Here is a 19,139-nt window from a genome sequence, read left to right on the forward strand (position 1 = left end):
GCCATTGCCTTCTTCTGGACAGTGCCTTTACATGGGTGACCCGAGCCATTATCAATACCCTTCAGAGATTGTTTGCCTGGTGTCAGTGGTCGCATAACCAGGACTTGTGATCTGCACTGGCTGCTCGTGTGACCATCCACCACCTGCTTCCATGGGTTCACATGACGCTCATTGGTGGGGTTTGGGGTGGAAAGCTGGTGCTGCACCTTGTCAAAGGGTGACCCGCAGGCTAGCCGAGGGAAGGAACACTTTACACCTCCTTTGGTAGAGACGTATCTTCAGCCTGCCACTCGGTAGTATAGGGTGACATACAGTATAATACTTCGATAATAAAATTACTTGGAGCTTTGAACTTTGATTTCTTGCTCTCCCACTTTGCTGATCTTCTTTGGTGTCTCTAGAACTTGGTGATCAGTATGAGAGCTTCAAGTATTTCTAAATTGTTCTTGTAATTATTCCAAATGCTGATAATTAAAACTACAGACTCCAGGCCATTGCTATTCAGCTGAATAATCTTAAATGACTTTAAGAATGATCAAACAAATATTAATACACACTGTGGCAGTGGGTTGTGGTTGAGTAACTTCATCCTGCTATAGGGCATATACTCAATTGTTCAGAAGCTTCACAATCAATTAGTATTTTCATTGAGCTCTTCAAATCTCTCAAGTTCATCTGCTGATACTCTCTCTGCTCTTAATTGGTTGATGAATAAGCATTTTGAAAGCCCTTATAAAAAGATGTTAGAGTAAGATCAAAACAAAAGAGCATTTTTTTCACCTTAGATTGTGGAATAGGTTAGAAAACGTGAGGTAGAAGTGAAAGAAGTACCAACTATAAATAAACCATAAATAACCCCTGACCTTCCAAACTTAACCCTCTCCTATTCACGGGACCGATCACTATGAGCAATTAACCTACACGGTATGTCTTTGGATGTGGGAGGAAATCGGGGCACCCAGGGAAATACATGAGCACAATGGGAGATTCCTTCCAGAGAACTCCAAACTGCGATGCCTCCGAACTGTAAGAGTGTCACCCTAACCGTGGCACTCACGTATGAATGATATTGCAAAGTAGATGATTCATTGTACATTCTGATGTTTTCCCATTCCAGTTTTTGAGTTTAGATTAGTTTTGACACGTAGATTGATGACGAGTTTCTGATTCAAATTGGATAATGTTAGATTTTTCTTTCTGTCAAATGTGTTTAATCAGTCCAATAATTTTGTAAAATTATAGTAAGATAAATTTCTAATTGTAGGAGATTTTATGCTATTATAAATATTCAGAAGTTGATATTTTTATTGGAACACCAATGGTGGATAACTCTATTTCCACTGATTTGGATTGCAATAACTTAGCATTTTTTAAATTTTTTAACTTTATAGGACATACAGAAATTTTGGAGGTAGCTATAAGTATTTTTCACATCATTCTGCAGCTTAGGTAAATATATTTTGCAATAAGAAATGAGAGACGTTGAAGTATCAGTTTTGATATTTTTACTTTTATTTTTAGTTAACTTTTCCTTTACTTGTATCGAGCAAGTCATACTGCTGGAGAACAAGTGATACAAAGATGAGGCATTATAACATAGGTCACATTCAAAATTTCAAAATGGTTGTTCTTCTGGATAGAAACTTTACTCTGTCGTATATAGCAGTTTCCACTCTAGGATACACATGCTCAATGTTTCAGGACCAGCTTCTTCATATTTCTGAACAGACAATGAATACTGCTCACTATTATTGCTTTTTTTGGTACTACTTCTTTAATTTTTTGGTATATATTTTTTGTAATTTATAATATATTTTATTTTGTGTATTGCACTCTACCGCTGCTGTGAAATAACAAATTTCATGACATGCAGTACTGTGTTAAAGTCTTATATAAAAGGGGCGCGTGTGTGTGTGTGTGTGTGTGTGTGTGTGTGTGTGTGTGAGAATATACTGTATTTGTTGTCCATGTGGCGTGGAGAATGAGTTTGCAGTTTGTAAATTTGGTGGGAGCAAAGGATGTTGGGAAGAGTGAGGGTGAAGCACCACAGCAAGGGTGTGAGACAAGTGCCGGGGGCGAGGGGTGACACATGTGCAGGCCTGAAAGTCCTGTCATGGTAGTTTGAATCCAAACAATTATAGATTCAAGATTAGTTTATTATCAAAGAATACATAAATTACACAGCCTTGAGATTTGCTTGCTCAGAGGTAGCCACAAAGCAAGAAACCTGAAAGAACCCAATTAAAGAAGAAAAAGAATAAAAGACTAACACTCAATGCTCAAGAGAAAGAAAAAAATAAAGATCATGCAAACATATGAAGCAAACAACAACAGCATTCTAAACCAAAATTGAGTCCTCTGATCTGAACTCCAGAATAGCCTGGAGTAGGCCCAAAGCCTTGCTTATTCATCATATTTGCACAGCAGCCGAGGTAGTCTTCATAGCCTTAGTGCCATGGAGATGACCATCGTGGAGAGTGAGAGTGAAATTGGTTCTCGTCCCAACCGATACCCTGGTTTTTCAGTTCACCTGGGAGGCATTTAAGTTGATCCAACAATGGGACAGGACAGGCTCTGTGCCCTGGAGTGAGAAGAGAACACCGTGGACAGTGAGGAAAATCAGCTCTTGCCTCCAATCTGCACCAGCATTTAAATTGTACCTTGCACTAGGACCCAGCTGAAATGAAAGGCTCTGGGCCTAGACCAAGCTGCCCAGCAACTTGCTGAGGGCCCAGATTTTGGTGCTCAGCCCGCAGCCAGTCCCAAGCTCTTCAAATCTTTTCATCGCCCAGAATGGTCCAACCTCGCTCCCAGGCCATCTGTATGGGCATCGGAACTCCATGTGTAAAGATTCTGCAACACACCATCTCCTGAACTCACCTTGCCATTACTCGCCCCTTTCACTGTTTGTGGGAATAATTTAACACAATTTACCTCAGAAAAGGACATTTTAGTGATGTTCTCAAAAAATATCTCTCTGGTGTTTCCCGTTCTCTTCCCTCTTTCCCAGCCATGACCACTGTCAGTCCATAATAGAGGCCCATATCAGAATCAGGATTTTCATTACTCACATATGTCATGAAATTTGTTTTTGCGGCAGCAGTAAAGTGCAGTACATAAAACAGCAGTACTGTGCAAAGGTCTTAAGCTCCCTAGCTATAATCTGATATGCAGTGCTGTACAAAAGTACTCCCTAACTTAAAATACTGTAAATCAGTGCTGTGCTGTGTATCAGTGATAATAAACCTAATTCTGATTCCTTAATTGATTGCCATAGATGGCTGTGGAGGCCAAGTCATTGGATCCTTGATTATTAAGGGCATCAAAGGTTACATGGAAATGGTATGAGAATGGGCTCGAGAGGGATAATAAATTAGCCATGATGGAATAGCAGAGCAGACTCGATGGGCTGAATGGCATTCTTAAATGACAGAGCAACCTGCAGTTCTGGCAGGTTCTAACTTGGTACATATTTCAAATCCCACCAAGGATCAGCTTCTGACTGGAAGGAGTAATGGAGACACAGCTTTGAAACCCAGTCACCCTGCAGAATCTAAATGTAATGCTTGAATATTGCTTAAAATGCATTTTGAAAGATCATCAGTCCAGACAATGCACATGAAGGAAGCAGTCTTTAAGTGATCTATTCATTCTATTATATACAACATTAATTCTTTGTGTGCTATAACTTAATTAAATGTGTATTATTTACAAGTTTGATTTATAATCTGAAAAGTCTGATTTCATCTTTAGAACTATTTCATTTTGCTGTGTATAATCAATAGTAGAATAGCATATGAAACAATTATAGCAGACAACATGATTAAATCACCTAGCAGACAACGTGTATAATCTGTGTTCCGTATCTGGATGAACATCTTTGACAGCTATATGAAACAACACTCAGTAGCCACTTTATTAAATACAGGATTGAACCTGCTGTGGTCTTCTGCTGCTGTAGGCTATTCACTTCAAGGTTTGACATGTACTTTCAGAGATGCTCTTCTGCACACCCCTGTTGTAGTGTGTAGTTATTTAAGTTCCTGTTGCCTCCCTGACTGTTTGAATCATTGTGGCCAGTCTCCCCTGACCTCTCATTAACAAGGCCTTTCTGCCTGCAGAACTGCCACTCACTGGATTTCATTTTCTGTTTTTCTGCTCCATTCTCCAAACTCTGGAGACCGTTGTGTGTGAAAATCCCAGGAGGTGCACAGTTTCTGAGATATTCAAGCCAACAATCATTTCACGGTCAAAACCACTTCTGTCACAATTCTTCCCCATTCTGATGTTTGGTCTGAACAACAACTGAACCTCTTGACCATGTCAGCATGCTTTTATGCATTGAGTTGCTGCTACATGATTGGCTGAGTCGATATTGGCATTAACAAGCAAGTGTACCTAATAAAGTGGCTGCAGAGTATATAAATGACGTGTAAACAGATGCGAAGAAAATGAGTATTTCTCACATTTTTTTCTTATTTTTTCTAGATGCTGAAGAATACCAGCCACCGATATGGAAATCCTACTGTAAGTTTAAAATTTGACTGTATTTATGAAGTGGTTTGCTGTACATAAGGGAACTGCATTAGTGTGATCTCATGTGAATAAGAGCATCAAGACATTTTCTTTCTATTCCCATTTTAATGACATATTAACAACGTAGATTTAAAGTTTATTTTTAATTAAGTCCATATGGGCAAATTAACAGATGCAATTCACAGTAAAAGAAACCATTAATTCATCTAATATGTTGGTTTTTGGTGATCAAGTGCCCTATTTATGAAGCAGGTATATATAATAATGAAAGGCTGCTGCTGCCCTCGTTAAATTTCCATTAGAGGGCATTCAAAAAAGTACAGGCAATTAAGAAGTAAAAGAAGTGAAATTAGGGCCTAACTTCAATTTTACTTCATCCTGTCATCACTGTGGGTGCATATTGCCATATTGCTCAGGCGAGATTACCAAGTAACCGAGTGGTTCACTGTGTTTAATCACAGTCTCATAATTTGTCTGAATGACATTACATAGAAATATAGAAAACCTACAGCACAACACAGGCCCTTCAGCCCACAATGCTACGCTGAACATGTACTTAGTTTAGAAATTACCTAGGGCTACCGTTACCTAAGAATGTAAGATTACAGGCACAGTTTTCTGGGGGGGGGGGGGGGGTATAAAGAACACAGTTAATTTTTTTTACATTTCTGGCCAATGGAACACCTTTCATATTTGTGTGAAGATCAATGAGAATCTCACAATCTGGACCAAGGAAATAAAAGAGGCCAGCAGCATACAGTTATAGAACACTACAGCACAGAAGCAGGCCCTTTGCCCCATCTAGTCAGTGCCGAACTATTATTCTGCCTAGTCCCATCAACCATAGCCCTCCATACCCCTCCCATCCATGTACATATCTAAACTTCACTTTAATGTTGCAGTTGAACCCGCATTCACCACTTCCACTGGCAGCTCGTTCCGCATTCACTCCACCCTCTGTGTGATGAAATTCCCCCTCAGGTTCCTTTAGATATTTCACCTTTTACCCTTAATCTTTGACCTCTAGTTCTAGTCGCACCTAAGCTCGGTGGGAAAGGGTATTTACCCTATCTATACTACCCCCCCCCCCCATAATTTAATGTCTCTCTCTCAAATCTCTCATTCTCCTACGCTACTAACCTATTCAAACTTTCCCTATAACTCAGATCCTCAGGTCTCAGCAATACCGTGACTATTTCGATTGCCAGAGAAGGCTGTTCCAATTTCTGATAAGATATCACTCGGAGGCGTCTGTAATTCCTTACTGTTGAAACTTTGATCCACTGACATCTTCCAGAAAATATCAAACTTGTTCCCTTGTAACGCACACAAAATGCTGGAGGAACTCAGCAAGTCAGGCTGCATCCACGTAAATGAAAGAACAGCTGACTTTTTGGGCTGAGACCCTTCAGGACTGAGAAGGATGAAAGGAGTGAAAAGATGAAAAGGTGGGGGGAGGGGAAGGAGGATAGCTAGATGGAGATGGGTGAGGCCAGGTGGGAAGGAAAGATAAAGGGCTGGAGAGGAATCTGATAGGAGAAGGGGAGTGGACCACAGGAGAAAGGAAAGGAGGGGGCAACCCAGGGGCAGGCAGTGGATGGGAAGGGAATTTTTTTTACTGGATAGTTGTGCCAACAGGTAAGAGGCCACCCAGACGTAATATAAGGTGTTGCACCTCCACCCTGAGGGTGGCCTCATCATGGCACACGTGGAGACCATGGACTGATATGTCGGAAAAGGAATGGGAATTAAAATGTTTGGCCACTGGGAAATTCTGTTTTTGGCAAGTGAAGCAGAGGCGCTCGAAGAAGTGGTCCCCCAATTTCAAACGCGGAGAGTGGTGGCTACATGGAACACACTGCCATGAATGGTGGTAGATAGATACATTAGGGGCATTTATGAAACTCTTACAAAATGGGGGGCTATGAGGGAAGCGTTAGGGTTATGTTAGGTTATAAGACTGGCACAACACTATAGGCCGAAGGGCCTGTGCTGTATTGTTCTATCTACTCTAAGATCAATCTGTCCCTTCCCTCCCACATAGCCCTTCATTCTTCTATCATCCATGTGCCTATCTAAGAGGTTCTTAAATGTCCCTAATGTATATGCCTCTACTACCACACCTGCTAGTGTATTCCATGCCCCTACCACCCTCTGTAAAAATAACCTACCTCTGATATTCACCCCTATGCTTTCCTCCATGCACCTAAGAGTTATGACTCTTTGTATTAGACGTTACTGCCCTGCACCCTCTCTAAATCTTCTACACCCGTCCCGTATTGATGCGACAAAAACCGAACAGAATATTGTAATGGGTCAGTTCAGCATTGTAGGCTGAAGGGCCTATACTGTGCTGTACTATGTTCTAGATTACATTTACTTAAATTCAAATCACTGGGAGCCTTTATCCTTACTTAATCATCTATATATTTTGTTCTATCTCGTTATGTAATAGGGTCAAAGGGTGTTGTAGTGCAACCTACTCATCACTGTAATCCTGACGAAGGGTCTCGGCCCGAAACGTCGACAGTGCTTCTCCCTATAGATGCTGCCTGGCCTGCTGTGTTCCACCAGCATTTTGTGTCGACAGTGCTTCTCCCTATAGATGCTGCCTGGCCTGCTGTGTTCCACCAGCATTTTGTGTGTGTTGTCATCACTGTAATCTATTGATCTTATTTAGAGATACAGCAGTGCAGCAAGTTCTTCCAGCCCAACTAGCCCGCGCCGCCCAGTTACTCCCTTGTGACCGATTAAGTGACTAACCCCTACATCATTGGGACATGGGATGAAATCGAAGCTCCCAGAGGTAACCCATGGGGTCGTGGCGGCAAGATGGAAACCCTTTACAGACAGTGGCGGGAATTGAACTCAGGTTCCACTGGGCTGTTGTGCCGCCCCTTACACAGTGTTGCGATCCTGCCACAATACCTTCAAGAATCTCTCTTCCAGAAAGCAAACTTGAAAATATTGGTGGCAAACTGACAATTGCAAAGGAAGAAACTGCTTTAACAAACTGGGGTATGAAATCCCGTCTTTAACTTTTCTTGCAGTATAAAATATAATAAACCTCATCATTCTGCATTCCATAAAACTACCATGTGAAGAGAGTTCCTTCAATTTTATTTTATTTTACTCAGAGATACTTCCAGCCCACCAAGTCACACCACCCAATAACCCACCTATTGAACCCTAGCCTAATCACAAAATAATTTACAATGATCAATTAGCCTACTAATCAGAACATCTTTGGATTGTGAGAGGAAACCAGAGCACCCGGAGGAAACCCACAAAGTCACGGAGAGAATGTACAAATGTTTAACGAGATGCCAGAACTGAACTCCGATGTCCCAAGTAGCATCGTGCTAACCACTACGTTACATGGCACCCTTTTACCTTGAACTTTATTTTAATTCCTAGCATTCTGTTGTTTCTCTTTGCCTGCCTGCAGTCGGATGTGGAGCGTTCTACTCTCAGCATGTATTTGGACCTCCTGCCAAAAATGCATACTTGGCAAATTCTTTCCTCCCTCCGTGGCCCACTCTGCATCTTCCAGCGATTTAATTGAGAAGGAGGCAACCTGTTCAACCTCGCTCAGTGAAGCGAAGCATCTGTTGATGCTGGCGTTTTAGCTCATTGCTCTTCTGAGCTGGGAGTTCACTACTGTTCAGGCAGCTGGACTAGCTACTTTGATGAATCAGTTCATAAACACATCACCCCCTAGTGACTGCTGACAGCAGCTTGTCAGAGTCCTCTGTCCTGGGCCGAAACCCTGTGGCTTTCCACTTCCAGCACACAACTTCAATCGTTATCTTGGTGAAGGTCCTTCCTTTCCCAAGAATGAGGTCTTCTGAGCTTCTGCTGGCATTTCTGCAGCTCCCTGCCCAATTCTCCTCCTTCCACAGCCAGGCTTGGGACTGTCCATAAAGGAGTTGGCGAATGATATAAGGTGGCAATTTTTAGTGGCAGTGTCAGAGGAGTGCTTGTTTATTTAATTGTTATAAATAGGAATCTATCTTCGAATTAACTGAAATATTAAATATGACCCTGACCAGCCAGGGTCTTCTTTAGCCAGGGGGTGGTGAACCTGTGAAAGTCATTGGTACAGATGGTTGTGGAGGCCAAGTCACTGGATATATTTATTTATTGAGATAGAGCACAGAATAGGCCCTTCCGGCCAGCAACCCCCAACTTAACCGTAGCCTAATCACAGGACAATTTCCAATATCTGATTATCCTACCAACTAGTATGTCATTGGACTGTGGGAGGAAACCAGAGGACCCGGAGGAAACCCACGTGGTCACGGGGTGAACGTACAAACTCCTTATTGGCAGCGGAAGGAATTGAACCTGGGTCGCCTGTAATGCTAATCACTGTGCTAGAGGTCATGCGTTAAGGATGAAAGATGAAATGTTTAAGGGGAACATGAGGGGGAACTTCTTCACTCAGAGGGTGGTGAGTGTGGAATGACTCATTGACCCTAATCCTGGTGATGCCTGATTTGAAGCTTTTGTATCTTCTGCACGGTCGAAGAGAGAAGTGAGTGAGTGTGGTATTTGATTATGCTGCTTGCTTTACTGAGTCAGCGAGTAGTGTGAATAGGGTCCAGGGAGGGGAGGCTGACTTCCGTAATGTGCTGAGCTGTGTCCACAATTTTCTGCAATTTCTTGTGCTCTGCCATACCAAGCTGTGTAGCATCCTGATAGAATGCTTTCTTTCGTGGCATCTACGTAAACAAATGGGTCATGAGAAATGACCCTCCTTTTTTCTCTCTCTCTCTTTGCCCATCACTCTACCTGTTCTCCCTCTCCCTCTGGTGCTCCCCTCCCCCTTTTTTTTCTCCCGAGGCCTCCCGTCCCATGATTCTTTCCCTTCTCCAGCTCTGTATCCCTTTTGCCAATCACCTTTCCAGCTCTCAGCTTCACCCCAACCCCTCCGGTCTTCTCCTATGATTTTGCATTTTCCCCTCCCCCTCCTGCTTTCAAATCTTTTGCTATCTTTCCTTTCAGTTAGTCCTGACGAAGGGTCTCGGCCCGAAACGTCGACAGCGCTTCTCCCGATAGATGCTGCCTGGCCTGCTGCGTTCCACCAGCATTTTGTGTGTGTTGCATGACAAATTTCCTTACTTTTCTGGGGAAGTAGAGGCGCTGGTGTGCTTTCTTGGCCATAGCATGTTGTTGGTTGGACCAGGACAAGTTATTGGTGATAGTTTGACATGCATCAATCCCTACCTATGGAGTTGGGTGATAACAGAAGCAGAATTTCTGGAGCTAAAAGGATATGCAATTGGGAGAAAAAAGCATTTTACGTATTTGCTTTTCATCCAATCATTTTAATCAGAAAAGAATTAAAGCAAGCTTACTGGCTATAGTAGTGCGATCACATGAGTCGGATATGATGCTCTCTGAAGGGGTTGTCTGTTGGTAGCTCCTCTGGTGGCTGTGGAGGCTGGTCCAGGATCCACATATTCTGGTGCAGTGTGGGCAAGAGAAACTGGTGTCTGTGGTTAGTGGTTGGGTTGTTTCGTTGCTTAGATTCTCCTTTCGCAGCTGCTGCTTATTCTGTGCTGCACAGCGGTGTTGCTCTCCATGTCGTGCAGCTCCCTCTCGAACAGATTTCCTCCGGGTGCATCTATTGAGTGCAATGTCTTCCCGGTTTTTAGATGTAATCTGGAATTTCTCCAGGCTCATTTTGGCATTGCCTTTGAAGTGTTTCCTTTGCCCACCAGGGGCTCGCTGACTTTCCTTGAACTGGGAGCAAAGGATCTGTTTGGGAGCCATGAGCTGACCATCCATTGGAGTTGGTATTGCTTTATCGTGGTGGCGATGGCCTCCTCCACTACGCTGGTGTGAATGTGTCTGTCCTTCTAGCTGATCCTCAAAATATTTCATAAAGATCTTTGGTGGTATAGTTCCAGGGCTTTCAGGTGCCTGTTGCAGGTGGTCCATGATATGGCTGTCACATTTTTAAGCACATTTGACTCACCAAATCTTTGTGACTTTTCTCTCATTTTTAATTTCCTTGCAATGTCAAAATCAACGTTCAGCATGACAGGGTAGTGGTTAGTACAACACTTCACAGTACAGGTGACCCGGGTTCAATTTGCGCAGCTGCCTATAAAGAGTTTCTGCATTCTCTCCGTAACCTCCCACATTCCAAAGGTTTACTGGTTGGTAGATTAAATGCTCATTCTGTGCTGTATCTCAATAAATAAATGAATTTATGATCAATGTGTATATACCACCATATGCTACCTTAGATTCATTTTTTTGCAGGGATTTGCCTAAGAAATACATAGAGTTTATAAAAAGTATACATAAAGACTAACAAACAACTAATGTGATAAAAAGAAGACATTATGCAATTAAAAATACTGAGAGTATGAGTTGTCGAGTTCTTGAAAGTGAGACTGTAGCATTTTCCTTAAACTTCTGGCAGCTGTACAAGGTGTCACCTAAATAGTTATAGCTAAGCATTGGAAAAAAAAAAGATCTCCATAAGTTTGAGTATGTAATTTGAGTCCTGCTAGTGCATGCATTCATGAATATAATTAGTTTTATAGGTATTACGTTTGCCTTCTCCATGCAATCATATACTTACAATGAGATTTACTTCAAGTTGGAAATCGAATTGGATTGTCCAGCACTATTTTTGATCTGTGAAAACAGATTACCGGTACATAAAAACACCAGAATCAGAAATGCTGTACAAAACTATTTGTTTTCCCATTATTTATTTTGCCATTTTTCACACAGTGTTTTATTAAATTCATAGAAGATTTGACAACATTAAAATGATGGGGGGGATGGTTTAATCTGTTCATTATTTATTGTAGAAGAATTTGTCATATATCTGTTCACTATTTCATGGCAAATAGGATGCAGAGGGAATATCTTCCAGTGATTATGTTTTTCTTTACAAATCCATCTTCCCCTCTCTGTAGTGACAGCCCAATCTATAGAGTCCCAGAGAGAGGTGTAGAATGCCCAGCCTTTGTTGTGTGGAACTAGGTATAAGGGTGTGTGGTGGATAATTTGCAGTCCGCTTGCGGTTATTAATTTTTATGTGATTCATCCTTTTGTTGAGGGGGAAAATGAAGCGACTTTGTTTAACTAATGGGATGTCTTTGTATGTTGACTTGTGTATGACGCCATTGTGGGCACTAGCCTCAAGAAGACAGCTTCCATCATTAAGGACCCCCATCACCTAGGAACTGCCCCATCCTCATTGCTACCATATGGAAGGAGGTACAGGAGCCTGAAGACACACTCAACATTTCAGGGACAGCTCCTTCCGCTCTGCCATCAGATTTCTGATGAACATGAACTCATGAGCATCACTCATTTTTCCTTTCTTTTTGTGTGCGTGCGTGTGCGTGTGTGTGTGCGCGTGCGTGTGTGTCTGTGTATATAAAAACACACACATATTGTAAATATATATATAATTTATAGTTTTTTATTTTTTATATAAAAAAGTTAAATAAGTTGGGAGAAAAAGAGGGAAGCAAAAGTAGTGATGTAGTGTTCATGAGGTCAATGTCCATTCAGAAATGAGATGGCAGAGAGAAAAAGCTGTTTCTGAATCATCAAATGTGTGTCTTCAGGCTCCTGTACCTCCTACCTGATGGTAGCAATCAGAAGAGGGCATGTCATGGGTGATTGGGGTCCTTAATGATGGATGCCGCCTTTTTGAGGCATTGCTCCTTGAAGATGTTCTGGATTCTGAGAAGTCTAGTACCCTTGATGGAGCTACCCTTGATGAGTTTACATCTTTCTGCAGCTTATTTCAATCCTGTGTAGTGCACCCCCCCCCCATACCAGATGGTAATCCTGCCGGTTAGAATACTGTCCATCGTACATCCGTAGAAATTTGCGAGTATCTATGGTGACACAGCAAATCTCCTCAAACGCCTGATAAATTATAGTTAATTTGCTTATTGTTATTTAGAGTATACTCTGCTACTTACTGCCATTACTCCTGCTGGCGTTTGGGGCAGCAATGAAGGTCCACCATCTTTGCCTGTCCATCGTCGCCTTCTCTATTTTGCCTCAGGTGTGGTTCAGGGTCCTTATTTCTACCTCTCTGGTACAGTCCCAAGTTTTCTTTGGTCTCCTGCATTTCCTCCACTCTTCAAGGGACCATGAAGTGCTGTCTTATTGATGGAATTGGCCTCTTCTCATTACATGCCCAGACAGTCTCCATTTCCTCAGGATGATTGTGGCCACATCCTCTTGATGACACTGAAGGAGTAGGGTGTGGTTGGAGATCTTTCTTTGCCAGAAGATGTGGAGGATCTTCCAGAGGCTTATGGTGTCACACTCTCCCATGTGCTAGTATTCAGACCCACGTGTGGACAAAACACATCTCTGGTACAGTTTCACCTTGGTGTGGACATTGTACTTGGTTGATCCACATGTGTTGCTCATTGTTCTAAAGACATTTCTAGCTCTGCTGAGTCTGAACTGGATATCGTCCTTGGTCGCATCATCCTACCGAATGATGCTGCCCAGTTAGGTGAATCTGCCAGTGCTGGGTAAGGCAATGCCATATGCCTTGACAGGAGAAGGGGAATCTACATTAAAGGTCATAGTCTCAGTCTTTCTCTGGTTGACTCTGAGTCCAACCCGTCCACTAGAGGTACACAGGCATTGAGTTTTCTCTTCCATGTGCTAGTGTGTTTGTGATGGTAATGTGAGTTCATCTGCAAAGTCAAGGTCTTCCAAAGTAGAGTTCACCTAATGCCTCTTTGCTCATCTTTCATTGTTTGCCTCATAACCCGGTCCATCACCAGGTTAAACGATATCGTTGACATCACACAGCCTTGCCTGACTCACGTCTTGATTTCCAAGCTCAAATGGCAGTCCCCAACTCTGCATGTGAAATTAATGTAGAAAATCTGGATGAGCTAGACAATTTTGAAAGTATGATCTGGGAATTTGCCAGAGTTGCTCCTGTGGATGCTATCAAAAGCCTTTTCAAAATCCACAGAAATTACATGCAGTTATCTGTCATTCTGTGCAGAGTTCTGATGCTACACAGTGTGAAGATCTGGTGGACACAGCCTCTGTTCTTCCTCAAGCACAGATCGACAGCATGTGTAATCTGATGGAGAATGACTTTGCTGAGATTCTTGCTGGCCTCAGACAGAAGTGTGATGCCACGCCAGTTGTTGCAATCACTTGGCACTCCTTTCTTGGGTTCCTAACAATGACTCCCTTTGTCCAGTTTGTGTACTTGTCGCCGTTCCCAGATTAGAGTAAACAGAGACTGCCGGATGGCTGTTGCAACTTTTGGTTCAACTTTGAACAGCTTGGCACTCCATTGTCACGTCCTGCAGATTTGCTGTTTGCTTAGTGATTTAATCGCAGCAACAACCTCTTCTTGGGAGGATCTGTGTTGATGTTGAGGTCCTCTGCTGCCCCTTGTATATCAGGCTGGTGGTGGTCCGTTCAGTAATTCTCTGAAATACTCTCTCCTCCATTGTTTCTTGCCCTTTCTCTGATCTCTTATGGGACCTCTGAATCTGGCCTGGAATGTTCCACATGCCAATCTTGAAATCTTGTATATGTTTCCCTGGTCATCTCGACTGGCTGCTTCTTCATCCTGCACTGCATCCTCCATGCACATTCTCTGATACTTTCTTACAAGTCTCTTCACTTTCTTGTTAACTTGTATGCTAGTTGAAGTTACACCTTGGGTTGCGTTGACTTTGTGTTTAGTACTTCCTTCTCATTTTTCCATCTTTATTCCTGCTGTATCCATTCATTGTTCTTCTTTCTGGTTCTGTGTTCTAGACAAGCCTCTCTGTTCTCCTTAGAGACTGAAGCAATCCATTTCCACATTGTTTTCGATCCTGTCTACTGACGCACCCTTGTTACGGTCTTGCAAGGTCTGAAATTTGTTCTTAAGCTGAATGGTGAAGGCAGATCACGCACTGGAATCCTTGAGCTTCTCAACATCTAAACATCTTGGTACAAGTATCCTGGTCCCAGTGTTTCTCTGCTTGAATTTCATCACTGCAGCAACAAGGTGGTGATCACTTCCTGTATCCACTCCTTAACATCCTGTGAGGGTCATCTCCACATATTGTTGATTATCAGATGGTCAGTTTAGTTCTTGTCGTGTTCATTGGGTTAGCACCATGTCAGTTTGTGGATTTAACAGTGTGTAAAGGAGGTCCCTCTATGACCAGATTGTTGATGGCACAGAATTCCACTAGGCTTTCATCATTGCTATTCATCATTCCAAACCCAGGTGTGCCCATGCCCCTAGTGAATTGTCAGTTGTTACTTCCCACTTTGGTGTTTAAATCTCCCATGGCGATGATTATCTCATGGTATGGTGTTAACTCTACCAGCGATTGCAGCTGTTCGTAGAAGGTATCCTTTTCTTCAGTGTCACAGTCGTTAACTGGAGCACAGCACTGAATCACAGTCATGTTCACTTGCTTCCCTTTCAGCTTGACTCTCATCAGCCTAGTATTGATTGGTTTCCACTCCAGCAAGCATTCTCAATGCCTTTTTTTCCAAAATGACAGCTACACGATCATGATGCTGACCATCTTCCCTCCCTGAGTCCAAACTTGTTTCACCAGTTGCTGCCTTTAGTCTGCCGGACCCTGTCCATCCGCTTTCACTGATGCCTGGTGTATGTAGGCTGTAACAACGTATTTCTGCAGTTATTTGTGCTAGCCTGCCAGTGTTATACATCGTTTGTACGTTCCAGAAACCAATTTTGGTCTTGTTCTTGGTGGTGGTCAGGGCTTCCTTCATCATGCCTGTAGTTTCCTTTCACTTTTCATTACTCTCAGCCACGCAGGTCCCTGGTGGAGACTCAGAAATACCGTTGCACTCAGATGTCGAAGGGTGCTTTACCAGTCAGGGTTGTTAGCCCTCAGCTGAAACCCCCCCAAATCTAGAGGACCAATGGGCCACTGTTAGTCTAGCCTCTACCCTTTGTCTCAAGCCAACATAGCTTGCTGGGTCATTGAGGCACACAAGCCTCCAAACGACAACAAGGTTGTGGCCCTCTTGCTACTTCGTCATCTGAATGTCTAGTCTATTGATTGATCTTTTGAGGATTACGTAAAAGGCATTAATCTGTCTTTGCCTTTTGGATGTTGACTGCCCCATTCAGCATTTCTAACACATTCCGTATTATTGAAGATTTAGATTCTAGACTCTTTATATTAGAAATTAGCTGTAAGACTATTTCAAAACTTGTATGCTGGCACCTTGCATTACCATACATCAAAAATTTGTCAACAAAGTTCAAAGTAAATTTATTATTAAAGTATGTATATGCCACCAGATACTACCCTGAGATTCATTTTTTGCTGTTCACAGTAGAACAAAAACACAATAGGACAACCAGTGTGCAAAAGACAAGCTGTACAAAATAAATAAATAAATAAATAAATATGATAATCAATAGTTAATAAATAATATTGAGAGCATGAGTTGTAGAGTTCTTGGAAGCGAATCCGTGAGTTGTGGAATCGGTTCAGTGTTGAGGTGAGTGAAATTATCACGCCAGTTCAGAAGCCAGATGGTTGAAGGGCAGTAACTGTTCCTCAACCTGGTGGTGTGGGGACCTGAGGCTCCTGTACCTTCTTCCCAAATGCAGCAGCAAGAAGAGAGAATGGCCTTGATGGTGGATGCTGCTTTCCTGTGGCAGCGCTCTGTGTAAATGTGTTCAATGGTGGGGAGGATTTTTCCCGTGTTGAACGGTTGGCTTGAAAGCCTTTACTCCATTTATTTCTACAAGCAGGGAAATACATTGAGGAAAGAAGAATGTTTTCATTCCAGAATTGCGAGCATGGTTGAGATCGGTGTGCCACAGTAGCGTAGCAGTTACTGTGACACTACTTCAGCTCGAGGCATTCTGGATTTTCAGTATTAAATTCTGGTGCTATCTGTACGTTCACCCCGTGAGGGCATGGATGTTCTCCAGGTGCCCTGGTTTCCTCCCACAGTCCAAGGATGGTTACTAGGTGAATTGATCATGGTAAATTATCCAGTCATCAGGCTAGTTAACTAGGTGGGTTGCTAGGCAGCACAGTTCGATGGGCTGGAAGGGCCTGTTCTGCACTGAATCTCCAAATAAGAATCTCACCACAAAGTCTTTGTTTTTCTTTGTACTAATATTTCTTGCTGTGGTTTTAGAATTAGCATAATGAGGATTGATACTTGTGTAACTTCAGAATAAAAATATTTGATTCTAGCTAATTAATTCATTGTCTAGCTACTTATTATGTTGGACTTTGTGATGCCTTGATGTATTTAATATTAACGTTGTTCACATTTCATTCTGTTTTTGGACAGTATACCAGTTACAGCAGGAAGCACCACGTCCAAAGAGAATGACTTGCCCCCGAGAGGTTAGTTACAAACCAAACTTGAATAATGTGGTATGCCGTCTGAAAATGTGCTGTTTCTGAATTTCTCATTTCGCTCTTTTGCACAACTGATATTGAGACTGCAGACAGCGTCAATGGAGTCATGCACGTTGTTTCAAATGCTTATAATCCGGTAGCATTAGACTGGATGCACAGCTAACGAGCTAAGCCAGCTGTATAAAATAGAGAACAAAAGATCATTGTGCTTGGAATACAAATATTTAATAAAATGCTGATTTATTTCACTAAGAATGAAAAGGTTTGTAAACCATTGCTTTTTGGTATATATAAATGTCTTCAGCAGCATGAACCTATCCGCAAGGTGTTCAGGATAATCAGTGACACTTATTTAAGTATGCACTTGGGGACAATACAAAATCTTTCACATTATTAAAAGCCTCTCTGTTGGACATGAGGCACTGTAGGAACCATCGACTTCCATCTCATAGATCTCCAATGTCAGAAGCCACCCTCCACTAGTTTGATGCACTACATATATCTAAGGCTACGGAACCAGACCACAAAGCTGTGGCTGTGCTGAAGATCAGCAATTCATAACCACGGCATTTCCAGACAGGCTTTACCAGAGTCTTGATAACACTGGGAATCACTCAGCAATGTGTAAAATTGCTTTGGAGTGTCTTTTATCTATTTATTTTATTTGGAGATACGGCACGAATCAGGCCCTGTCAGCTCACCGAGCCACCCACCTATTTAACCCTAGCCTAATCACAGGGCGATTTACAATGACCAATTAATCTACAAACCAGTACGTCCTTGGACTGTGAGAGGAAACTGAAGCACCAAGAGGAAGCTCATACATACATGGAAAGAACAGACAAACTTTCTAACAGAGGACGTTGGGATTGAACTCTGACACCTCGAGCTATAATCGTGTTGAGCTAACCGCTACACTACCGTGGTGCCACATTACAGACCAGGTTTATCCCTCTTTTTCTGAGCGTCTTTCTCACTGTAAGTGGGTCAAGTCCAGCCTGGCTAATGACTGCTGAAGCAGTCGACTCTCAATTACCTGCAGAGTGATGGAAGTTGTGGGTGACGTGTCACAAGCAGTTTGTGTTTCGTCAGAACCCCTCGGCTCCAGGTCATCACAGCCTTGGTCCAAAGCTGAAGAGACGAGTGTACCTGTCCCTTGCCATCGGGACACTATACTAACTGGCACGATAGCGTAGCGGTATCACAGCGCTTTACATCAACAGCATTCCGTGGATCTGGATTCAATCCCAGCATTCTCTGCAAGGCTTTTGTACATTCTCCCTGTGATTGCGTGAGTTTTCCAAAGACGCTTGGCTTAGTTGTGGGGATGCTATGTTAGTGCTGGAAGCATAGCCAAACTGCGGGCCGCCCCAGCACATCCTCGGTGCAAGTAACACATTTCACTGCAAGTTTCAACGTTTCGATGTACATGTCACAAATAAAGTTGATGCTAATAAAGCCAACCTTTAAAGCTTTCAGTCATCCTTCATCATTTTGGAAATCACTGAATCTCTGACTCTCACCCCACTCTTTACAATCAGATGTTGAAGTAAGTTTTCAGTCACCTTGCCTGACTCTTCCACCATAGAGCACTGAGTATAACTTCTATAAGAAAACCTGTATTCTTCTGAACCGCAGAGTATGAGCTCAGCATGCCCTCAGCCCGCAAGTGTCGCCACGCTTCCTGCACCAACGTTGCACGCCCACAACTCTTGAATCCTAACCTGTGTGCCTTTGGCATGTGGGAGGAAACCAGAGCACCTGGAGGAAACCTACACAGTTACTAGGAGAATGTACAAACACTTTGCAGACTGTGGTGGGCACTGAACTCAAATCTTCTGATCGCTGGTGCTGTAACGTGTTAATCTAACCACTATCCTACTTCTTCAATCTCTTCATTCCAGGAATCAACCTAGTGAAACTTGTTTGAACTGCCTCCAAAGTGTAGCTCTTTAGGATACTCAAACTGTACACAGATGTTGTTTTCCAACACGCTGTAGAGCTGCAGCAAAATTTCATCATCTAATTTACAGGACAATATATACTGTATTATCGTTATAGTATATATTCCCAATATAAGCCTCTTTGGCATATATTGTTGCGGGTGATATATTTAAATTACAGTGTTGATAACAAACGGTATTGACCATAACTGCTCACCAAATGGTGTGTCATAAAATAACTCAGCTGCTGGTGCTGTATCTCTGTTTA

The 19,139-nt window shown here is 42.5% G+C and overlaps 1 protein-coding gene across 4 annotated transcripts in view; it reads left to right on the forward strand.

Moving 5' to 3' along the window:
- The window catches only part of chn2 (chimerin 2), a 251,596-nt gene that overhangs the window by 138,461 nt on the left and 93,996 nt on the right, over positions 1–19,139 (forward strand). For all 4 annotated transcript variants that reach the window (XM_073024500.1, XM_073024502.1, XM_073024499.1 and 1 more), the window contains 2 exons: positions 4,489–4,527; positions 16,858–16,913. In XM_073024500.1, coding sequence (XP_072880601.1) covers positions 4,489–4,527; positions 16,858–16,913 — 95 coding nt within the window. The remainder of the gene's footprint in view (positions 1–4,488; positions 4,528–16,857; positions 16,914–19,139) is intronic.

This window comes from Hemitrygon akajei, chromosome 20, assembly GCF_048418815.1.
Source record: "Hemitrygon akajei chromosome 20, sHemAka1.3, whole genome shotgun sequence".
NCBI classification, from domain to species: domain Eukaryota; kingdom Metazoa; phylum Chordata; class Chondrichthyes; order Myliobatiformes; family Dasyatidae; genus Hemitrygon; species Hemitrygon akajei.